At 38.2% G+C, this 21,280-nt stretch overlaps 1 protein-coding gene across 2 annotated transcripts; it reads left to right on the forward strand.

The window, feature by feature from the left end:
* Positions 1-1,241: 1,241 nt before the first annotated feature.
* IL18R1 (interleukin 18 receptor 1) lies at positions 1,242-21,057 on the forward strand. Of its 2 annotated transcripts, XM_074535819.1 has the most exons (13): positions 1,242-1,553; positions 2,423-2,587; positions 4,021-4,807; positions 5,113-5,234; positions 6,289-6,529; positions 11,814-11,991; positions 12,908-13,061; positions 13,557-13,619; positions 15,471-15,627; positions 15,807-15,940; positions 16,723-16,884; positions 18,491-18,649; positions 20,287-21,057. In XM_074535819.1, the coding sequence occupies exons 4-13, from the start codon at positions 5,186-5,188 to the stop codon at positions 20,685-20,687; spliced, it is 1,698 nt and encodes a 565-aa protein (XP_074391920.1). In that variant the 5' UTR covers positions 1,242-1,553; positions 2,423-2,587; positions 4,021-4,807; positions 5,113-5,185; the 3' UTR covers positions 20,688-21,057. The 2 variants fall into 2 exon arrangements, with proteins under 2 accessions (XP_074391920.1, XP_074391921.1); XM_074535820.1 differs by lacking the exon at positions 4,021-4,807.
* The last annotated feature ends 223 nt before the right edge of the window (positions 21,058-21,280 follow it).

Here is a 21,280-nt window from a genome sequence, read left to right on the forward strand (position 1 = left end):
ATGTTCATGTATGACTATGACATTAGTTGAAAGGACCAAATGAACACAACATTTTCTGCAATGCAGATTAAATCTCGAAACTTGAGAGTATTTCAAAAGAATGCGGAAGCAAATAAATGTGAGAGAAGCTCATGGAAAATATTGCTGTAAAAGACTGAGTCAGAAAAAGAAGTTTCCAAACTGTAACTATGAAGACAGTCTGTGAATGTAAGAGGCTGATGACATTTTACTTTACCATTTTTTTGCTGGCTGCTAAATAGATTCTAGACTGTCATTTAAAATCATTATCATCTTTATGATATCTGCTTTCTTTTAGGTTTTGAAATCAGGTACTAAGTCATAAAACCAAAAGCACTGCAAAGTATCTTCTACACATTTTTAAAGCAGTTATATTTAGTTAGATCCTTAGCTTACTCTCCTGGAGCTGTGCTGATTTACATTATGCAAAGGTCCAATTGTGATAGGCATATGCTTCATTCTGTGATGAGGAAAACAAACAAGATTAGACAGTAATATACTCCAGGGTTTCTTCTCTTCACCTCTGCAATGAAAAATATGCAAGAAAGCCAGCCCTGTGTAATCCCTCCCTCCTTTTAAGTGTAGCCTGCTGGTTTTACCTCCAAACTGGCCCCTCCCATTGAAATTGGGAACTTTTGCACCAGCAGCTGTCCTGGGTTAAAACCCCAAAATGTAGCTGTCACCAAACAAATTTCTGAAGATGAAAAGGGTGATATGCAAATAAAAGGATTCCTGAGGGAATGATTTTTTCCCTGATGTTATCGAACTAACTTTATTTAGAAGTATAGTGAATCATTGCACAGTGCTTAGCAAATAAAGCATTCATTAAAAAGGGCAAGCATGCATTTACTTAGGAACAGGACTCAAACAAGAAATATGTCTCTCAGAAACCCCTGATTGAACCACAGTTCCAATATACCAACATTTGGCTAACAAACAAACTCAACTAATGGCATGACGGCTTATTTAGACATTAATACATACACTCACAGTGCAGCAATGGAGCTACAAAATGTTTAATGTCCTGAAAGTTTCCATTATTCTCCCTTTGAAGAGGATATTGTCATAAAAACTTATGAGAACTGTAGAACTTAAGAACTACACAAGAACTTTTTGTGTGTGTGTGTGTGTGTCTTTTGATGTCTTTGCAGAATATCAGCCTTTCAGTGTTAGCTCTTTGCACCACCTCATTTTCAAACCAGGCAGCGGGATGGGGAGGAAGCTGTAGCAGAGGCAAAACTTGATATACTCAGCCCAATACATTCGTTCCTAGCACTCCGTCCTGCCTCCAGCACGCTCTTACAATGTGCGTTCCGCGGAAAAGAGGAGGAAGAGGCGTTTCGGCCCAAGACAGAGGAAGGCATCACCTCCTTACGCCTTTTCTTCCCCTAACAGGTTGTGAGAGGGCAGAGGAACACACACCCACCCCTCTCCGCCTGCTAAAAAAGCCGAGCATCGCTCGCTGTGCCGGCGGGGCGCGCTGGGGGTGTGCGGGGCCCGGCTGGCACCGCTCCGCCCGGCCACGCCACAGCCAGGTAGGGCAGCGGGACGGGGAGGCCAAGGCTGGGCGCGGACACCTCATTTCCCCTGGCTCGGAGGAGCCGAGCGCCCGCCCCGCTCACGGCATCCATCCGGGCGGGCGTGCGGGGAGCCGCTCTCGCAGGCAGGAGGCCGGTCCGGGTCACCCCGCCCGTCCCATCCCTGCTCGTCCCATCCCTGCCTGTCCCATCCCTGCCCGTCCCATCCCTGCCCTCCCTATTCCTGCCCTCCTTATTCCTGCCCATCCCATCCCTGCCCGTCCCCAGCTCTGCCTGTCCGCATCCCTGCCCTCCCTATTCCTGCCCGTCCCCATCCCTGCCCTCCCTATTCCTGGCCGTCCCCATCCCTGCCCACTCCCAACCCTGCCCGTCCCCATCCCTGCCCACCTCCAGCCCTGCCCATCCCCATCCCTGTCCATCCCCATCCCTCTCCCTCTCCCACCCAGCCGCGCTTCCCTGTCCGTGGCCCTGCCCGGCACTCCCCAGAGTCACCGCTCTCGGACACCTCTGTCTGGGGCCCACACTGTGCTTTTTCCTTATTACCCAGATGTCATAAACAGTTTAGCTCCTGAAAAAGGCTTATTTCAACACACAGCCCTTGTCACTGTCTCTGCCCTGTCTGCAGCCCTTTTCCTCCCACCTGGGTGGCTTTGGAAAAGGATGGGCTCCCTCAGCACTGTTGTAAGTGGTAGGAACAAAAGATTATGCCTAAAACATTTGTGTATCAGCTCTCAAATGCCTTATTAAAAATATTAATATTAAGGACTTGATATTAACTACTCATTAATGCTAGCAGAAATGAATTTCTCCCATCTCCCTTTTTCATTTTCCTTCCTGCAATCAACAGTTCTCTTTTACCTTTTCAGAAGGTTTTTCAAACTGAAATATCTATGCATTGAATCACTTGCTGAGAGAGACAACTCTGTTTCAGTGATGAATGAGATTCAGAAGAGTTGTAAGTTCAAATTGCAACTCTCTGGAGTTTGGAAGACTCCCTCTCCATCCACTTTCCACCTGTCAAGACTTGCATAGTAAGTAAACAGCTTTGCTTATGTTCTTTGAAATTAAGACAGATTTTCATTTTTACCAAGAAATTGCAATCCTGGCAGAATGCTGCTTGGATGTAGTATGGTTAAGACAACTGTTTGCTAAATATTTTTGTTTTCTTCATCAATGCTGCGTAAATTATGGCACTGTGTGGTAATACTTATATAAAATCAGCTTAAATTCCATAAGAAGCTGTTCTTAAAGAGCAAAGACTAGTGCTTTCCTTTCTCAACCCCAAGATGATGTTTGGAACCTCCCATGCTCAGAAGAACCTGTTGTGTTTTTTTTTTTTAATATGAAGTCAGAACCCTTCAGGACCAAATTGAGTTTTCCACAAGTATTGATCAAAATCAGTTACTTGTCCAAAATTGAGGATCAATCACTTCTGTGTATCAGACCAATTTCAGTCAAAAATCTTCTGGTGATTCTTGAAAGTGGGGAATAATTTTAATGATGCATGATTTTCTAATTCATGAGACATTGGTAATCCACTTTACAGAATTTAAACTTCTGGTTTCTTTGAAGTTTTGGTTGGTTTCACAGTGGCACAAGCATTTTTAAGATCCATATTTTATTATTAAAACTCCATCAGTGGTTTTAAACGTGTATAAAACAAAAAAATGCTTAAAGCTGTTGTCACTTTGAACCTTATAGACAATATAATCAATTTTCATTGAAACTGTCATTTCGCTCTATTACCTTAGAATTTTGCCCATTAGTATTAATGTACTCCTTTATTAGGTAGAGAATCTTTGCTTTTACTTTAAAATTTCTCAATTTTTTTCTGAAAATCAAAAATCTTATTCTGTTTCTCAAAGATTCTCTCTGGATTATCTGACTTTCACTAAAAGCACTTTTTTTTGGCCTTTTTTCCCCCCTCCTAGCTTTTGATTGAAGAGTACTCAAACTGAGGCTCAAATATTTTAGCCTATAGTAGAACAATTTCAGAAAAATTGATCAGGTTCAACAGCAATGAGAGAGTAAGATTGAGGTCTTGTGTCTTGATTTTTAGTAGTCATGAATCTCAAACCTGGTCATTACTAAGTCACTTCCATTATGTTGTGTGCATTCAACCAACCTTCCTGGTGTGATATTTCAAAAAACAAGTGGATTTAGAATTAAAGATCTGGCATGAAATGATTCTATCTTTATGTAGTGGATCATAGTCTTGTAGTAACTAACAGCTGTATTTCTTCTGAATGTGATAGGATAGAAAAGGAAAACAAAATTCAAGAATTTAAAGAGAGAGGCCCTTCTTTCCTTATGAAGTGTAGGAGTTTGAATCTCCGTGTGTAATAAGGAACTGAAATTGTGTTGCAGTATTCCCCATCCAGATTCTTTTAGCTTTCTAAATCTGGATCTGTCTACCAGGCAGTCTAAAAAAGGGATGTGAAACACTTCCTTCATCTCCTTGCAGTGCTTTAAGGGATGATGGCACACTTCTAAAGAACAGAGAAGAAAAGCAGGCGAGGGAGGACAGCTACCCAGTTTCGTATCCTGCAATACTGCTGGAAATGCAGTAGACTCCTGCCTCCAGACTCTTCAGGTCACAGGAACTTTCTGACTCTAAATCTTAGGGCAGTCTCTTAAAGTTTGTGTTTTCTCAAATTGCAAAAGTTTACTTGATAAAAAAGAAATGGAATGCTGATGAGAGTTTTTAGCAGATCTCCCAGATTTCTGAAATACATCTCATGTGCTTTTGTCTCATCTATCCATCCATGTTTGGGTCACACTAAGCAAGGTTATCTGTTTTGGATTCAGGGGTTGAACTGAGCTGATTGTGTATCTCACCTGTCTGTTTTGTAGCAAAACAGAGGCTGAGTCTCAGAAGCAGCTCTGTCTTTGGTACCTGCTATTCTGAGGAACCTCAGAATATGCTGTAAGCCAGTTTTGCACTTGCCTTTGAAATCAGTTGACTACACATGAAGCAAGTGAGTATAGGCTGCTTCTGGTCCTCCCCCTCAGTGGAAATGTTAGCACTCTCATCTGGAGTTTATTACCCCCACAGACCAAATTGTGAAAGAATTTACATGTCCCATTGCTTTCCAACAGGCTCAAAGTTAGCCATCAACATATCCAATCTACACTATTGTGCAGTTCTCATTGAAGGCAAGGGAAGTTTCCAGTGGCTGTTACTACAAGGTCCAGTCTTGCAAAGTTTATTCTCTTTGTGGGGAAAAAAAAAGGCACTGTCCTGTCCTATGGTAGGTATCTGCTGATCAGGTTTTGAGTGCAAGATACAAGATAATACGGCAAAATGCATCCATGAAATAAGACAATGGTACAAGGAAATCCTGCAGTGCTTTCTGAATTTGAAATGAAATTGCAGAGAGAAATGTAGATACATTACCTGATGTATGAAAATATCTGTTATGATAAAAATATGTAGCTTCCCATTTGGAAAGCCCTCTTCAGCAGCAGGCAATAGTTACACTGCTCACATGCTCAAAGGAATCTGCTTCACTGGACTTGTGGTGAACTGTGAATCTTGTTTGGTTTTTTTTTCTAGGCTTTCAGAACAAGCAAGAGCAATTCAGTTTCTTTTTTTTTTGTGGAGAAGAAGTGAGAAGCAACTCAAGAAAATGATTCTGACGATTTTTTTAGTAACTTTGATCATGGAATCTGCCCCTGGTAAGAAAAAGTCTTCAATTCAATAATAGAACATTCAAAATATGTGCCAGCTTCTTGACAGTTGCTTGGAATAGGACAGTTGCTTGGAATAGGACAAGTTTTGTTTTTTGCAGCCAAACCTTGTAATTGCCAAGGTTTGGCAATTACAGCCCAGCTCCAGACTTGGGAAATTCGGTCCTAAACACCAAAATTAAGAAATGAAAAAGCAAGGATGCTACCTGGAGAAACCTGATGATGTTGAGTGTGGCCATAACTGTATGAAGAGATATGGCAAACAAGAGAAAGAATCTGCTTCTTTTTGTGCCATTCAGAAGTGTGATCACAATAGTTGCTAAACAACAATAATCTCTGAGAACCTCAGGAGAAAGAGAGCCTGGAGTCTGATTTTATTTTTGACTCTTAATCCTTGATCATGGTTTCTTTTCCGTACTTTTAATAACTTCTGTATGCAAAAGTGAATTTGGCAAATTTGTTTGGAAAGGCAGACTTGAAAACTAAATTTTACACACATAATCTCATTCCAAGGCAGTTTTCCAAAGATATCGGAAGTTTTTCAGGAATATATCTACATAATTATTCAGTTTTAATTAAGAAGATAAGGAAATGCAAATGTTAATTTATAGGATCTGTGCTTTTATCTCAAACATGTTTGTCAAGTCAAACCATATGTGAAGAATTTCTCTTCTCCTCTTCCATTTGTGGCAGCTGCTTTAATGTACAGTGGGGCCAGATTCTGCCTTTTGAGCCAGTGTAATTCTGACACTGTGGAACTCATGTGAAATAATCATAGAGATAGGGAAATGCCCTTCTATTTTCAGTCCTTTTCTCCTTCTGGTGTTGCTTTGGTAAGATAGAATAAAAGCTTGAAAAAGGCTGAGTTTTTTAGCAAATATTGCAGGAATAAATAAATAAATGCTGCCAAACCATTTTGCTGAAAGAAGTCTTTTCATAAAATGCCATCAGCAAGCAAATCCCTTTAAAGTCAGGCTAATTCAATTTTCTGAAATAATAAAATAATGGCTTCCTAATGTATTTTTTTCCCCTTTCTCTGAAGAGAAGCTGTGTCCCCTTCGTGCCTCCATTGATATTCTAGAAGGGGAATATTTTTTCCTTTGTTATCTTGAGTCAAGGCAAGAACATTGTCAGGAAGAATCATATGCAATAAACTGGTATAAAGAAAGTGCTGGCAAGCAGCAAGTGGTAAAGGAAACAAGCCGAATTGTTACACAAATGAATTTTCTGGAGTTTTGGCCAGCTGAACTCAGTGACTCTGGGAATTACTCTGTCATTCACAGGTGGGTACACAACACACTGGGTAAATGTCGTGCCTGTGCACGTCTATGATGAAGATAATTTCTTTGTCTTGTTTTCTATAGCTAGTGGCATCTGTATAAAAGGGGCTTGGGGAACTGCTCTAACTGCAGTGTCATGTCCCACTTCATTTCACAACAACTATCAAAGTAGACCTGAAATATTTACAAATATCTATAAGGAGTTTCAGCCTTTTAAATGTTCTGTAAACCTTTTGATAAGGCAGGTAACATTTTTGCTGGCTTGTGATTAATTACCTAAGAAAAATGAATGTCAGGCAACCCTTCTGTCCACTGTCAAGAAAAAGGAAACGTTTGCTTGTCTTCTTCCCCTGACTTGTTCTTTCTTGCTGTGTTGAGTGGATCTCATGCTATGAGGCTTGCCAAATCATCTAACTGTATAGTAAAGATTAAACATAGCATAGCTGAATTCTGCTTTCTGTGCAAACCTTTGCCTGCATGGAGCCATTCAAAAAACAAATGAAATAATTGGATTTGATTTCTTACTGCTATAGAACACCATGGGTTAAAAGGAGAAATGAGGATGGGCCTCCATTATTTGGCCGCAATTTTCATTGGAACACCTTGAAAGGGATTAAATCAAAGGTTTGCAGCAGTTAGTTCTTATGACTAACCAATAATTCAGCATTTACAGTTGAAGCAATGATTAACTTGAAGAAGATCACCTTCCATGTAATGATTTATGCTGTTCTCCATGTAATATTTTTAAGGTTCTAGGCAGGTTTATAAAGGGGATGGGACTATGGATACTGAAAAATGCTCTCCACTTTATTCCAGAAATATCTCAAGTTTGATGGTTTACAGTTCTAAAGTATACTTCAATTGTTAACTTCCAAGTCAATTTGGAAGCTGAAAACATTTTTTTTTTAATTCTTCCATGTATCATTACTGTTATCTCCTTACTGGTATTATTTTAAAAAGTACTGACTCATGGTATATGAAATGCAAAATATTTTTAATTGTAGGTGAAATATTGAGAAAAATTCCATTAATCTATGTTAAATTCAAGAGGATTTTCTTTAGGGATGATGAATATGGTAGTCTGTCTAATTTGTTGTGCTCTTTTGTTGAGTTGATCAGTTTTCTGTATGGGCACTTCACAAAAAAGCTATTGATTCTAAAAACTCACTCCAATGCCACCTAATTAGTGTCACAAAATGCAGACTGACTAATTTTGGCATGGGGAAAGGTAGGTGGAGGTCATACCAGAATTTCCAGGCTACTGAAGGAATCTGCCATAATGAGTCCTAAATACTCATTAAAGGGCAAAAGAGAAGAGAGCTGTGATAACCTCAGCTTTAATTCATGATCATTGTGGTTTTTGATTACTTTAAGGACGTGGGGTAATGACAGTAAACCCACAGTAAGTCACAAGAATTCTACAAAATTTCTATGAAAAAATTTAAACCTCAAAACCAAAGGAAACAGCCTCACGTACAGAAGAAGGAGATGACAAGAAAAGAACTGAAGTAAAACTATTAGAATAAATTTTTTAAAAATGAGTAATTGTTGGAAAACACAAAAATGTCAGAATCTTTTATGAAATTTCTTGATTTACTCATTTGCTTAAGAGAGAAAGTCAGAAAAAAGTTTTGATTACATCAAAGTATTCATTTGGAATTGAGAGTTTTGGTTTTCTCTTTTTTGTCTTGTCTTCTGGAACTGTTACATGCTACATTTTAAAAATTAGTTTTGAAAGAAAGTATTTTTGTGGGAAAATTTCTTACTCTGAAACATATTTTCTTTTCTTTTTTCTTTTTGTTTTTAATTTTTAAATTTCTTTTTGTTAGGCCCATATGAACACTCATTTACTGTTAGGATCAGAATAATGCCAGAATCTGGCAATCCTCCTATGGGAACTCTTCATAGGTCTCACTGCTGGAACAAGAGGCATTAGGGGATTTTTTCACGGGATTTTAATGGGATCTTGGGCTTAGTTTATATGATGGTTCTCACTATTGGCAGGCATATCAAATGAGTTATATTTCAGTAAATACAGAAGGTTATTGCAAAAACTGCTTACTGCAGAGACAGAGGACTTTTAGAAGTTTCTGTAGGGAAAAATTGTGGGCTCTTGTGGGCTACTGAACTTGTTTAAGATTTAATAAGAACAACTGAGTGGAATTACTTTAATTTCAGAGTATTTATAGTAGGTTAAAAGTTCTACTTTTGAAAGAAGATATGCTAAGCATATTTTTATTTATATTTTTAATTTTTAACTATTTAGAGTTAGGTGTTTTTAAGCTACATGGGAAATAATTTTCATAATACTTATAACTTTAGGCAGTTTCAGGGAACAATGTGACAATTACATATACTGCAGATTTTCAAGAAAAGAAGACAACATGTTGACAGATTTTGCAAACTAATTAAATGTAGGATTTTTTTTCTGATGTGTTACAACTGACAGTATGTAAGAAGGAAGAGGTGAAAGTAATGTAACAATGGTTTTATGATGTTGTAACCACTTTTTTTTTTTTTTCCTAAAGAGGAATCAGAAGTTTTACAGTTAAACCAGATGTGTCCTTCTGAGACATACATAGACAGCTGAAGTGTGCATGTATGTGTGTTGACATGCTCATGTGTGTTTGTTAGTACACTAGACTTAGGATACAAATTCAGGAATCAATGGACATCACCTATAGGCCTGACTGTGTCCATCTTCAGCAACATTCTTTAAAATAAAAACTGAACTTAGAGTAAGTGTGGTGAGCAGCAAAAACTGTGTCACAGGTCTTTGGAAAGATTTGTAATTTGTATGGGGTTTTTTTGTAGCCTGCATCCTGTGCCTGTCAAAGAGAAAAACAGAATACAAAAAAGCAGGTCATCAGGTTGCTCTATTTTGGTAACCTTGAAAATGAGAGAACTTAAATGTTCCTGAAAAAACCAAAAAATGGCAGAGGACCATGATAAATACATGGTAAATTTTAAAATCCACATATTGCTCAATTTTTCAATATGTTTAGAACAACTGAAAGCCATGGAAGCATACATATAAAGTTAATACTGTAGTTTGGAAAGCAGAGTGACAGCTTCTGCAGAAAATTGCAATATCAAGATAACACAGGCTTGTTGCAATAAAATAACCAAGGGATTACTTAGAATTGGCTATGTATCCAGTAAGCTTGGCTTATATTCTCTAAGGGCTTTCACTTCCCTGTATCATCTTCTGAGTCAAGCAAGATTTTGTGGTTCCTTCTTGCGGGGTTTGTTGAGGGGAGGATATTGAAAAGCTGTTAAACCAGAAATGGTTTTGTTCCGACAGAATATCACTGGAGACTCTCAGCAAGTCAAAACAATGATAAAAATATATAACAATTCAGACACTTGCAGTTTAAAAAATACAACTAAATGTTTACAACTAAATGTGGTTTTGTGTGTGTGTGTTGAAAACCATGGTATATGGCAGACAACTAGAAACTATGTATGAAAAAATTCATCTTTGTTTGCACTGGTATGGTTTTAATACCTTCCAGGGGCATTCTCCTTGCCAGATGTTGGCTCATCAGGTAGAATATCTTGATCCACTTTGAGTGGTTTCTTCAGGTAGGATCACAGAATAAATCCTCTGTGGAGTAACAGTGATGGGGTGAACATGTGGCTTTATGGACCCTTTTCTTTTATCTGCTGAATCTAGAGAGTAAAATCATTTGCATTTCATGGCTAGATCTGTAATTAATTCTTTGACAGTATTCAGATTAGTAGAGTGATGCCTAAAGAAACACACAGACTCAGTGGAATTAATTGGAATTAATGTTTGTGTCCACACCTGAACATATCTTAGGTACCTTTACTGTCAGGGAGGGAAAGACCTTTCTGGGTCACAGGTGATCTTGTCCTAAACAAAATATGTAAAATAGGTCCAATAAACTGCACTGTAACAGGTGACTTCTAATGTGGTCCCACTGCAGACTGTGATTAGTAGCTCTGATTTTAATGTGTAAATAAGATGCTTTGTAAATAAGAATAGGTGAGAAGAGGTCCACCCACTGTAAATACCCACATGAGCTCGTCTCTGATGGAAAAGCTTTGGTAAGGCTTTTCCTGTTTGTGACAACATAGTTGACTCATTTTCCAAAACCACTGTGTTTTGGTTGAAAGAGTTTAAAGAGTCAATTACAGCTAGGAGTAATGAACATCTCAAGTAAGTAGAGAACCTGTGTAGGTTGAAAAAGGGCTACAATGCAGAGAGGGTGAGCAGAATACATAAATACATTTGTTTGGGGAGCTTAAAAAGCAGAAAAGAACCCAAGATTTGGTCTAAATTCAATATAAAAATGATGTCCTAATAGCTCTTCTGAATCTTGTACACTCAAAAGACATGTCAAGAATGGTGTTTAAGCTGCTGTACTCACCAGGGATGCTTTTCCATTCCAACCCCTTTGTCCTCTTGGACTTTCTCATTGAAACAATTCTTGATTAGTTGCAGTTCTGGAAGAAATTTACTTTTCTTTTCTTGGAGTCAGGAAGATTCAAACATATTTATGAAGACATGACTGACATTGGAGGGAAGTTGTCTGTGATTGCAGCTTTTCCTTTGTCAGGCCTTGCTTGTTCAGAAAACAAATGAGAGCTCTATGTACTAATTGCAAAATCTTACCCATTAACTGACAGAATCTCACCCACTAACTGACAGCAGCATATGGCCTTCTCTTAAGCTCTACCTTTGCCAAATAAAAGTTCTTCAGGTTCCTTTCCCTTGGTAGTCATGTATTTGGATATACCAAACAGTGAAATTACAGCTATAATCTGATTCTTTCAAGGAATATATGGATAGAAGCTAGTAGATATCTAAATATGAACTATCTTATTTCTAATTTTACAAATATATTTTTTTGTCACGGCTTTTAATCTTAGCAACACATAGGAAATTAAACCTGCAAAATCTTCAGCTGATTCAAGGTCCAAAATTCTTTGATGCTCTCACGTAACTATGGATGATGTCACAGATTGTTACATCCTTGTTCAGGTCTATGTAGCATATATTGCCATGTTCCATAGATATAACTGTATTGTCAAATACTTTGTGATAATGCATTTAGTTTAGGTAACCTGTTTGGTTAAAGGAAATTACACTAATTTGGGAGTGGGAAAGTGATAAAGGGAAATAAAAGTAATTTGCTCACTGTAGAGGCACTTTCTACCTAACAGATGTATTTGAGAATTTACTTGTGTTTTGTAACTCACCAAGCTGCATTATATTAAGAAGCTCCTAAAACTGATTTTGCTAATTTTTTTTTTTTCTTAGCAATGGAAAACAAAATGTCACAATTCAAAAGTGGACACTGAATGTACTTGAAAGAAATAAAAGCAGCTGTTTCAATGAAAATCATTTAACTACAGATATTAAAAGTGCTGGAATTGGTCATTCACTGAAATGCAGCGATTTGTCTGTCCATGAAAATGACAGCATAACATGGTATAAGGTAATTATAACTGAAACAGTGTCACTCAAATCATTGGCTGTAGAAACAAAACATCTGATTGCAGGAAATATTAATTGCAAGCAAATTTTTAGAAGCATCTACAAACATTGTAAAGCCTTAATTTCTCATGGGATTAGGGGGAAAATCTTTAGACAGATACACAAACAAAGCTTTTGTCTGCTTTCCAATTTGTTTAAAAAAATACCTGTTTCAGAAGTTATTAAACTAGTAGTTTGGAATGATAAAAGATCTGATGTGCCTGTCTGTTTGCTGATTTTGGCAGCAGCTGGTTTTGCCAGCTGCTACTTTGCTGATACAGATATTGTACTGATGCTAAATGGGATGCCAAGATTTTTATTTTACAGTTGGCATGTACTTGTAAAGTAGTTGCAAACTTTTCAATTTTGCTGTTTCTGAACAGTGTGTAACAGATCCACTTCTGTTCATTTTTGGCAATTCATCTCCTTGGGGTGTGCTTCTTACTCCTCTCAGGTCTAGTGGTTGGAGTAGCAGACCCTGTCCACCCCAAGATCAGTCAGCTTCAGGAAGGGATTTTGACTGATGCAGTACAGGCATCTGGAGTAGCCTGGCAAGAATGAGCCACAGCCCTGTTCTCTTGTCTTTGTGGGCCTGGGAGGATGGGACCATTGATGGATAGGGCCACAGGTTGTTATGCTTTCCTCAATTGCAGTGTTCTCAACTTCTAATGGGTTAAATGTTCAAATGTTGCATTTAAGTGACCATGAATAAAAATTGGGCCTTTGGGCCTGCGCCTCTTTTGGGTCAGACACATGTAATTGAGATAGTGAAAAGGTGATGGTGACACTGTTTCCAAAAAACCAAAAAAATTTAATTTCTTTAACATTTTGAATGCATGTTTGCTGCAGAATAGTATTTTCTGGTTTTATTGATGCAGGACTGTAAGAATTATGAACATGAAACAGAGAGGGAACTACATTTTAGAGCCTTAACAGTACAGAACTCTGGGATATATACCTGTAAAATTTTAATCAGTCATGAAGGAATGATGTACCACAGCACAAATACAATTAAACTTGTAGTAGAAGAAGGTAAGAAAGTTTTCTAAAATTTTGAAGCATACTTTTTGGTTCACTTTACTAAGGAGATTTTAAATTGCAGTTCTCATTTCATAAATATATACCAGGGGATAAAGTCTGGAAATCTGAACTACTTCAGAATAATTTGAGAAGTAAAAAAGTGGAAGTTGAGATATTACCAATTTTGGAAAATGTACTTAGTATGTTTTCCCTGCAGTTTTTTTTTTCAAAATAGCTGCTCTAAGTAAGTCACACAACTTACTAAGAATTTTGCCCAAGGGCCTTTCCAACCATTGTAAATTGTACTCTGTATATATATACACATGCATGTGAAAAAAATTCAACAAGACATACTGGGTTTTAAGATACTCAGTAACACCAGAACCCAGATATTGTTCTGTGAATTGAATGGAATGTTTGTGATTAATTTTACACATAGAGCAATTATGTAACTTTTACTGTGGAAGAATGTAAGTTATTACTTCAATAACAATACTTCTATTTTAGATGCACCAGAGGCTTTCACTTTGGAGATAGTTGGACGTGATGAAGAAATTGAAACAGAAATAGGTATGAAATTAATAAAAATATCTCTCCTCTCCTCTCCTCTCCTCTCCTCTCCTCTCCTCTCCTCTCCTCTCCTCTCCTCTCCTCTCCTCTCCTCTCCTCTCCTCTCCTCTCCTCTCCTCTCCTCTCCTCTCCTCTCCTCTCCTCTCCTCTCCTCTCCTCTCCTCTCCTCTCCTCTCCTCTCCTCTCCTCTCCTCTCCTCTCCTCTCCTCTCCTCTCCTCTCCTCTCCTCTCCTCTCCTCTCCTCTCCTCTCCTCTCCTCTCCTCTCCTCTCCTCTCCTCTCCTCTCCTCTCCTCTCCCTTTCCAAGTTTTACTCCCTCTGTGGCTCATGCCTGTATCTCATTTACTCGTCTAGGACCTCAGATGCTAATTTTCCTTCCTTCTTATCAGTACTGCTTGGCAAGTCCATTTCCCAGTGGTAGTACCAATCCTATGATGCCCCCTTCCAGCCTCCCAGAACGCCCTTCCTGCATGTTTCCTCCTCGTTACTGTGCTTGTCCCAGCCCTTAGAAGCCAGCAGGGTTTGGCATCAAATGCTTATGAACTACCTGTCTGCCATCCCTTATATGCCTTGATAAGATTATTTGATAAGGTCACGGAACTTCCTGCTGAGTGATGAGGCGGATGGCATGGTGGCGAGTGAAGGGAATTCAGGATGAGCCAGGTCTATGATCTTTAAAATCTATCATGCTGACGATCTATCATGATGTTGCCTCCAAACAGCTGTTGTGTATGGTGGAAATGCTCGAGTTGCAAGGCCAATGATACTAGGTTAGGTCTGTGCAACTGTAATTTGGATTTCTAAGCTCTGAATCTACCATGGCCAGTTTTTCAGCTGGCTCATGCTTTGAAGGTTCTAGAAGTATCTGATAAGTCTTGAGAAGCTTTGTGTGCTCTTAGAGAATTGCTGGGTAATTGCTTACTGGAAAGTGTTTGTGCATGATGGTCTGAAGAAGGAATAACATGCATTTTTCCTGGCTTAATAAAGAGCATTCTGGATGTGCTCCCTAGAAATGATGCTGCAATAGCCTAGAAACTGTGGCTGCAGCTAGCTTCAGGTCAAGCTTCCCTTGAAAGGATTTAAAAAATCTCACACTGCAGAGCTGCAGTCCTCTGCCCTTATTTTTTCCAAGTCTACAGTTGTCTTAGTTCTGCAATTTCTTAAAACTATTGGAACTTTATGGGGTGGTTCCTGTCAGTTACACTTAGTGCTTTGAAGTGGGACAAGTAGCTGACTAATTAAATGACTTGTTCAAGTATTCAGGAATTTCCAGTGGTGATAGTGAGATAAGAATTTGTTCTGTGCATGTTCAGCAGGTGCTTTGGTTTTGTTCAGTAGTCATATATAGTTTCCCTATTACAATTAGTTGGCTGTAATTCCCCTTACCAGTTACTTACTTCTACCTGGCCCTAGAGCATTGGTGATAGGTTTTCCTTTTCTGTTCTCAGACTGCAGAACACAGTCTGGTTTATTCCTTTTCTGTTCTCAGACTGCAGAACACAGACTGGTTTATAGAATCATGGAATATCTCAAGTAAAAAGGACTCATAAAAATCATCAAGTCCAATTCCTTTTAGGTCTCTAAAGCCTGAAATTCTTAGGTCTATTTAAACCCACATGGCTTTGATGATTTATCTCAAAGAAAGCAATGGATGATTGTCACTCTGCTGCAGTGCATGAGGCCATCGCCAGTGCAGGTGTAACACCTATAAAACATTGAGCAGCGACTACAAAATTTAGAAGGGAGCACAGCTTATAGGATATGTTTCCTGGAAAGCTGACACCTTACTGCACTGTGTAAATGAATACTACTTCTCACTAAATCTTTCCATGTTATGCTTTTTTCTTTGTAGGTAAAGAAGAGATATTCAATTGCACAGGTTCCTTGGGTGATTATATGCAAGAAGATGCCAGCCTCTACTGGTTAATTAACCAAACGTTTCCAGAACAATGCACAGGTATCCCTGAGAACGAACCTCCAATATGTGAAGAAGAACTCAAAACACTACAGTAGGTTTCCTGAAAATGCTGCATTTAGTATGTGATAATGTTCTACACTTTGTGGAACTGCAAATTCAGTAAAAAACACAACCTAAGGTTTTCTCTAGAAACTTTTCCTCAAAATCTGCCTCTCAGGTGGTTTTAGGTTTTTGCACATATAGTGTTGCTAACGCCTTTCCTTGTTGCAGGTTGGGAAACAAGTTCTATATCACAAGGCTACTACGGATTAAAAAAGTAAGAGATGAGGACATGCATCATAATTTCACCTGCAGGTTGCAAGCTGATGAAACCACACAAATGAAAATAGTAAAACTGAAGAAAGGTATGGCATAAACTACAAATAATTTATTAATCAGTCTTCTCAATCCTGAGGGCATTTCAAAACACTGCTCCAAATACTGTCTGCTTATGAAGGCCCTCACACACCTAGTGCTGGACCTAACAACCCTTGGGTGACTCCTCCTGCTCTCAGACAGGGACAGGAGGAGTGCAAAGCAAAAGAAATACAGACTACAATGAGCATGTCTTGAGAATGTCTTCATAAAAACTTCACAAAGATTTAAGTGTTAAAAATCTGTTTTTGGAACTAAAACTCTCAAAGATTAATGATGATGATGAATAATAATGAAGAAAGGCATGAAAGAGACTAGAGAAAAAAAAGCAAAAGAATCTTGGCCAAAGAGATTAAATGGGAAATTAAGGACTTATGGATGGGACTGAGAGAAGGGTGAAAGGTAGATAATGAGAAGAAATAATAAAAAACCTGAAGGAAACTCTTCGCAAAAGTGAGTGACCATCATTTTGGGATCCTCACATGTGTGATGATCTGTAATGTCAGTCTTGATCTCACATACCCGGCACACACACAAAGGAACTGTAGGTGAATGTGTCCCAGATTGTTTCTCCTGTTTTTGCAGTAAAACATGTTTTCTAGTTTCTCTCTATCTTAGTGTGGCATGCATATGTGCCTGAAATATCAGCAGGAAAGGATCAACATAGTGTTTTTTTGAGGTGATATTTAGGTGCCATCAGTATTTGATACTGTCATCTTGTTAAATAATACTCTCTATTAAGGCTGTAATTTGCTTTTTTTCTCTCTTACAGGGAAGATCCAAGACTTGCCAGTGCATGTATTTACCACTGGAATGGTCCTTGCTCTGCTATTTTCATTTGTTGCCATAGCTGTGGTGTTTGTGTTAGTGATGTTTAGGGTCGACTTCATTCTATTTTACAGGAATATTTGCAGGAGAGATGATACTGCTGGAGGTATGACTTTGCTAATGCTGACATTGAAATAAGCATATTGATGAAAAATATTTTCTGGCAGGTTCTATGAAGTAATCAGCTTTGAGGAAGATTAAAAAAAATTCTTAAATCCAGGAGTAGTGTGAGAAAAAACAAAGAATATATAAAAGAGAACTTGATGGTCAGGTGTTAACGTGTGTTTGTTGTATGTGTGGGGTACTGGCAGCAGGTAAACACAGTGAAGAAGCTGCCTCTGGAGAAGGCAGTGGAAGGGATGTGGTTGGATGCTGCTCATATGAGCTCTGTTTGGCCACGTTCTTCATCACAAAAGTTGATAGGGGTGGAGAGGTTTTCAGTTGTCCATGAAGGTTTTCAGTTATGCATGAAGAGGATGAACATTCTGGAGTTTTCAGATGGACAGACTGACACAAATTTGTTTTCACCTCACTGATGCACTTCAGGAGAGCAGGAGTGCACATTACCAGTATCTTACCAGGCAGCAGCTCTGTGGCCTTCACAGCAAGCAAACCTGACAATTACTCAATTTTAGGAATGATTTTTCTGAAAATTGTGATGACAAAACTTGCTGTATATATGGGTCTGATTATCTTGGTCTTTCTTGGTCTCTAAATCATCTTGAATATAACTAGAATAAACTGCAATGCTGGAGATTTTTGGATAATGGGTGGATGTAATTTATGCCTGCCAGTGTTATTATCTACTTGTTGGTATCAGCTACCACAGTGACTTACATTCACTCAGGGAGGGTCTCTGAGAACCTGGACTGTGCTGCCCTGGAGGAGCTGCCTGTTAGATACTAGGCAATGGATTTCCTATTCCTAGAGCTCTTGAAGGTGTGGGCTTTCACGGTGTTTACTTTGTGCTCTTTCTTATGAACTACCTGCAGTAAAGTATTCACAAAGAGAAGCAAAGAAGTGCAGTTTCAGAAGCAAAGCCACGTGTGCTGGTGTATCAGTCCTGATAGTTCCTCTGTGGCAGTGTGCTGGACTTGGCCTCTGGATTGGTCTTTGATCTTCTGTCTGTAAAGTAGTGCCCAAACCCAGACCAGACATGGCATACTCTCATAACAAAAATAATTAACTGAAATTGGTGTTTAAGTGATGTTGCAGATTTCAACATTTATTGTATGTTGTGTCAAAGAGTATCAAGTGGAATGGATGCTCTTTTGCCGGCATCCATTCCACTTGATACTCTTTGACACAACATACAATAAATGTTGAAATCTGCAACATCACTTAAACACCAATTTTTTCAGTTTACAGATATCTTTTTTGCTTCCCTTCATATCTTGATTTTCACAGATGTGACATTAATTGGTTAAATTAATCTGATTTTATTTAAAAAACACCTTAATGCAGAAAGGAAATATTTTCAAGTATTTTCCAAATGCAATCAGAATCTTTTGTATCAACCTTAAATTTCTTCAGGACATTTTTTTGAATCTGAAGGAGAGTTTTTGAAGACTCTTCAAAGTCTTCAGAAGAAAGATCAGGGGTTTCTAGATGCTTTACCATGGAGATAATAAGTTTCAAAAACCAGAATGGTGAATCAGATACTGAATTTCTAATGGTTGATAACAAGGCAACAATTGTTGATTTATTTTCAGATGGAAAAGAATATGATGCATTTGTGTCTTACCTGAAAGACTGTGTTTCTCCTACTGAAGAAGAGAGAGAATTTGCTTTGAAGGTATTGCCCATGATATTAGAAGAAAACTTTGGGTACAAGTTATGCATATTTGAGAGGGATGTATTCCCTGGAGGAGGTAAGTGCATTGAATATTCTTGTCATTAAATAGGCTCATAGTTTTCACACCAAGGTAAAAGTCTATAATTAGAAGGAATTTTGTCATGTGCTGTGCATTGAAAGGTTACATTTTTCATTTAATCTGGACTGTGTGCATGCAAAGCTTGGTTGCAAACATTTTACGTGTTTTATATTTTATGTGAATTATTTATGAATTCATATACCCTTACATATGCACTCATAAATCCCTAATTGCAAAGAATCAAGATGAAAAGATCAAAGAGCAAGCATCAAGAAGGTTAAGGTGAGGACACAGAAGATATCACATATTTCCCAGTAATAGTGCTTTTGCTCTGCTTTTGCTCAAGGCCAATGAATGAACTCACATTTATTGCACAGAGCAGCTGATGACTCTGGTACTAATAATTCTTAGGTAACTTGTATGTTTGCTGTATCTTTAGTGTGATGGTTGAAACCATTGTCTGAATGAAATGAGTGCCATAACAAAATAGAAATAAGAAATGGAATTTTGTTTGGCCTATGGATGTATCTGGCATCTGCCTTTTGCTTGGATAAAAGGTACTATGAGTTTCCATTTAGTCGAAGGATCCAGCTGAGGAATGAAATTTCATTGTGCAAACCACAGAACAAGAGGATCAGTTAGCCTCCTTCATTAGCCAGGATCTTGTCCCTTTATATCCATTCCTGACAAATTTTTCTATCCTGAGAGAAGCCACAGCTCTTCCAAGCCCTTTCTTCTTACCTATTCTCATTCTTTAAGTATTAAAAAATTGTTCACTGAAGTGTACAGTCTGATTCTTTCAATAGTTTTAGATTATTTCCTTTTCTTTGGTCTGATCCATTGTGAACACATAAAAGAGAATATTTCCTTCTTTGTACACGAGCCTTTGGTGTTGTAATAATCGGTCATACCCTCCTTTTACCCTCAGTTTTCTCTTGCATAGGTTAGTTCTGAGGTTTGCTTTGCCTTTCTCTACAAGTCATGTTTTCTAGATCTCTGGTTTATGTAGACTCTGTCCCATGGTGCTAAAACAAGCACTGGAAGCTGTTAATGAAAATTCAATTTGATATTTAAAGGGTAGCACCATTCACTTCCATTCATCACTTTTCATACCAAAAGTCAATCTAAAACACGATTGGCACTCCTTTTGTCATCACATGCTGGTCTTCTCAGCTCTGGATTACTGGAAATAGATTTGGGTGTTTGGTGTCATAAAGGAAGGTATAACCCCAAGGTTACAAAATACTTGGAGAGAAGTTGCTGTTTGTGCCTTTCTGTGGAATCACTCAAATGGTATCTATTAAGAAAGAGCAAAGAGATGTCTGGTTGGGGGAAACCTAATTTTGCTGTTGCCTTCTGTCCATGTGACTACTACCAGACAGCAGTCTAGGGTAGATGGAGATTCTCAGTAGGCTTATGTCTGCTCTAGAGAACAATCTTTCACCATAACTGAGTTAATTTTTGGAGACTCCTAATATTTTATACATATTAATCTCTTCATCAGGACAGGATACTTACATGCTGTCACTTTATAAGAGGGACATTTTTAGTACATATGTGATTTTAAAAGATAAGTTGATTTGGTCCCTATCCTTTCAATCTAATATAACAATAAATTTATCTTTAATTTGCAGCACTTGTTGATGATATCCACTCATTCATTGATAAAAGCAGAAGATTAATCATTATACTGAGCCAGAACTACGTCTCTGACAGAGCCATATACGAACTTGAGAGTGGACTGCATAAAGCTCTAGTTGAAAGAAAAACTAAGATCATATTAATTGAATATATGCCTATAAGTGACTACAATTTCTTGCCAGAATCACTGTCACTTTTGCCATCAAAGAGGGTGGTGAAATGGAAAAAAGATAAATCTCTTCCCGTGAATTCCAGATTTTGGAAGAACCTTCGGTACCTGATGCCAGCAAAGCCTATCAAGACAAAGACCAAAGGGCACTATAATAATCTTGACTCAGGCTCAGAAACTGCTCAACCCTGGACTGAGGGCTGTGACTTTAATGCAATCATATAACAATTCTGTACACTGAAGATGTAGCAGAAAACTGTGTGTTTTTCTAACTAGTAGAACTAAATAATCTAATATTCTGGGAAATAGCTGATTAAGAGGCCAGCTCTGAGATCTGAGAAGAATGCAGAAATCACTGCAGTGGCCAGGATGTCAACCCCAATTGAGAAATCCTATCCTAGAGAAGGTTTCCTCAGCAATCTGCACAAGGAGCAGAAGTTTCATTCTGCTTAGGACTTAGCACATGGCATGAAGCACAATGAAAAACATTTTTATTTCGTGATTTTCAGTGATGTAGAATGATACTATTTTTACTATTTTTTGCAAATACTTTTTAGGGCCTTCAATAAATAAACCAGTACTTACAATCTCTTATTATTAGGATGCTCTTTGTTTTATATTTTTGTATTTTCTAAGGATTGTAAGTAGACCCAAACAGCTCCTGCCCTAAAGAGCTTGGCATGCAGGCTTTGGGCAACATCAAGTAGAAAAAACCCCAAACCAACAGAGAAAAGGAAGGTTATAAAAACTAGGGCAGTTTTGGATGGTTTAACAGTATTTACTACTGAATTGTACATGGTCTACAACTGGGAATCATT

This window comes from Zonotrichia albicollis, chromosome 2 (genome assembly GCF_047830755.1).
Source record: "Zonotrichia albicollis isolate bZonAlb1 chromosome 2, bZonAlb1.hap1, whole genome shotgun sequence".
Taxonomy (NCBI): Eukaryota; Metazoa; Chordata; class Aves; order Passeriformes; family Passerellidae; genus Zonotrichia; species Zonotrichia albicollis.

Excerpts from the sequence above, each read along its gene's own strand:
- IL18R1 (XM_074535819.1), top strand. The coding sequence starts at position 5,186 with ATGATTCTGACGATTTTTTTAGTAACTTTGATCATGGAATCTGCCCCT. Across the intron at positions 15,941-16,722 it reads AATAGTAAAACTGAAGAAAG|GGAAGATCCAAGACTTGCCA; the intron begins GTATGGCATAAA and ends TCTCTCTTACAG. Across the intron at positions 16,885-18,490 it reads GAGAGATGATACTGCTGGAG|ATGGAAAAGAATATGATGCA; the intron begins GTATGACTTTGC and ends ATTTATTTTCAG.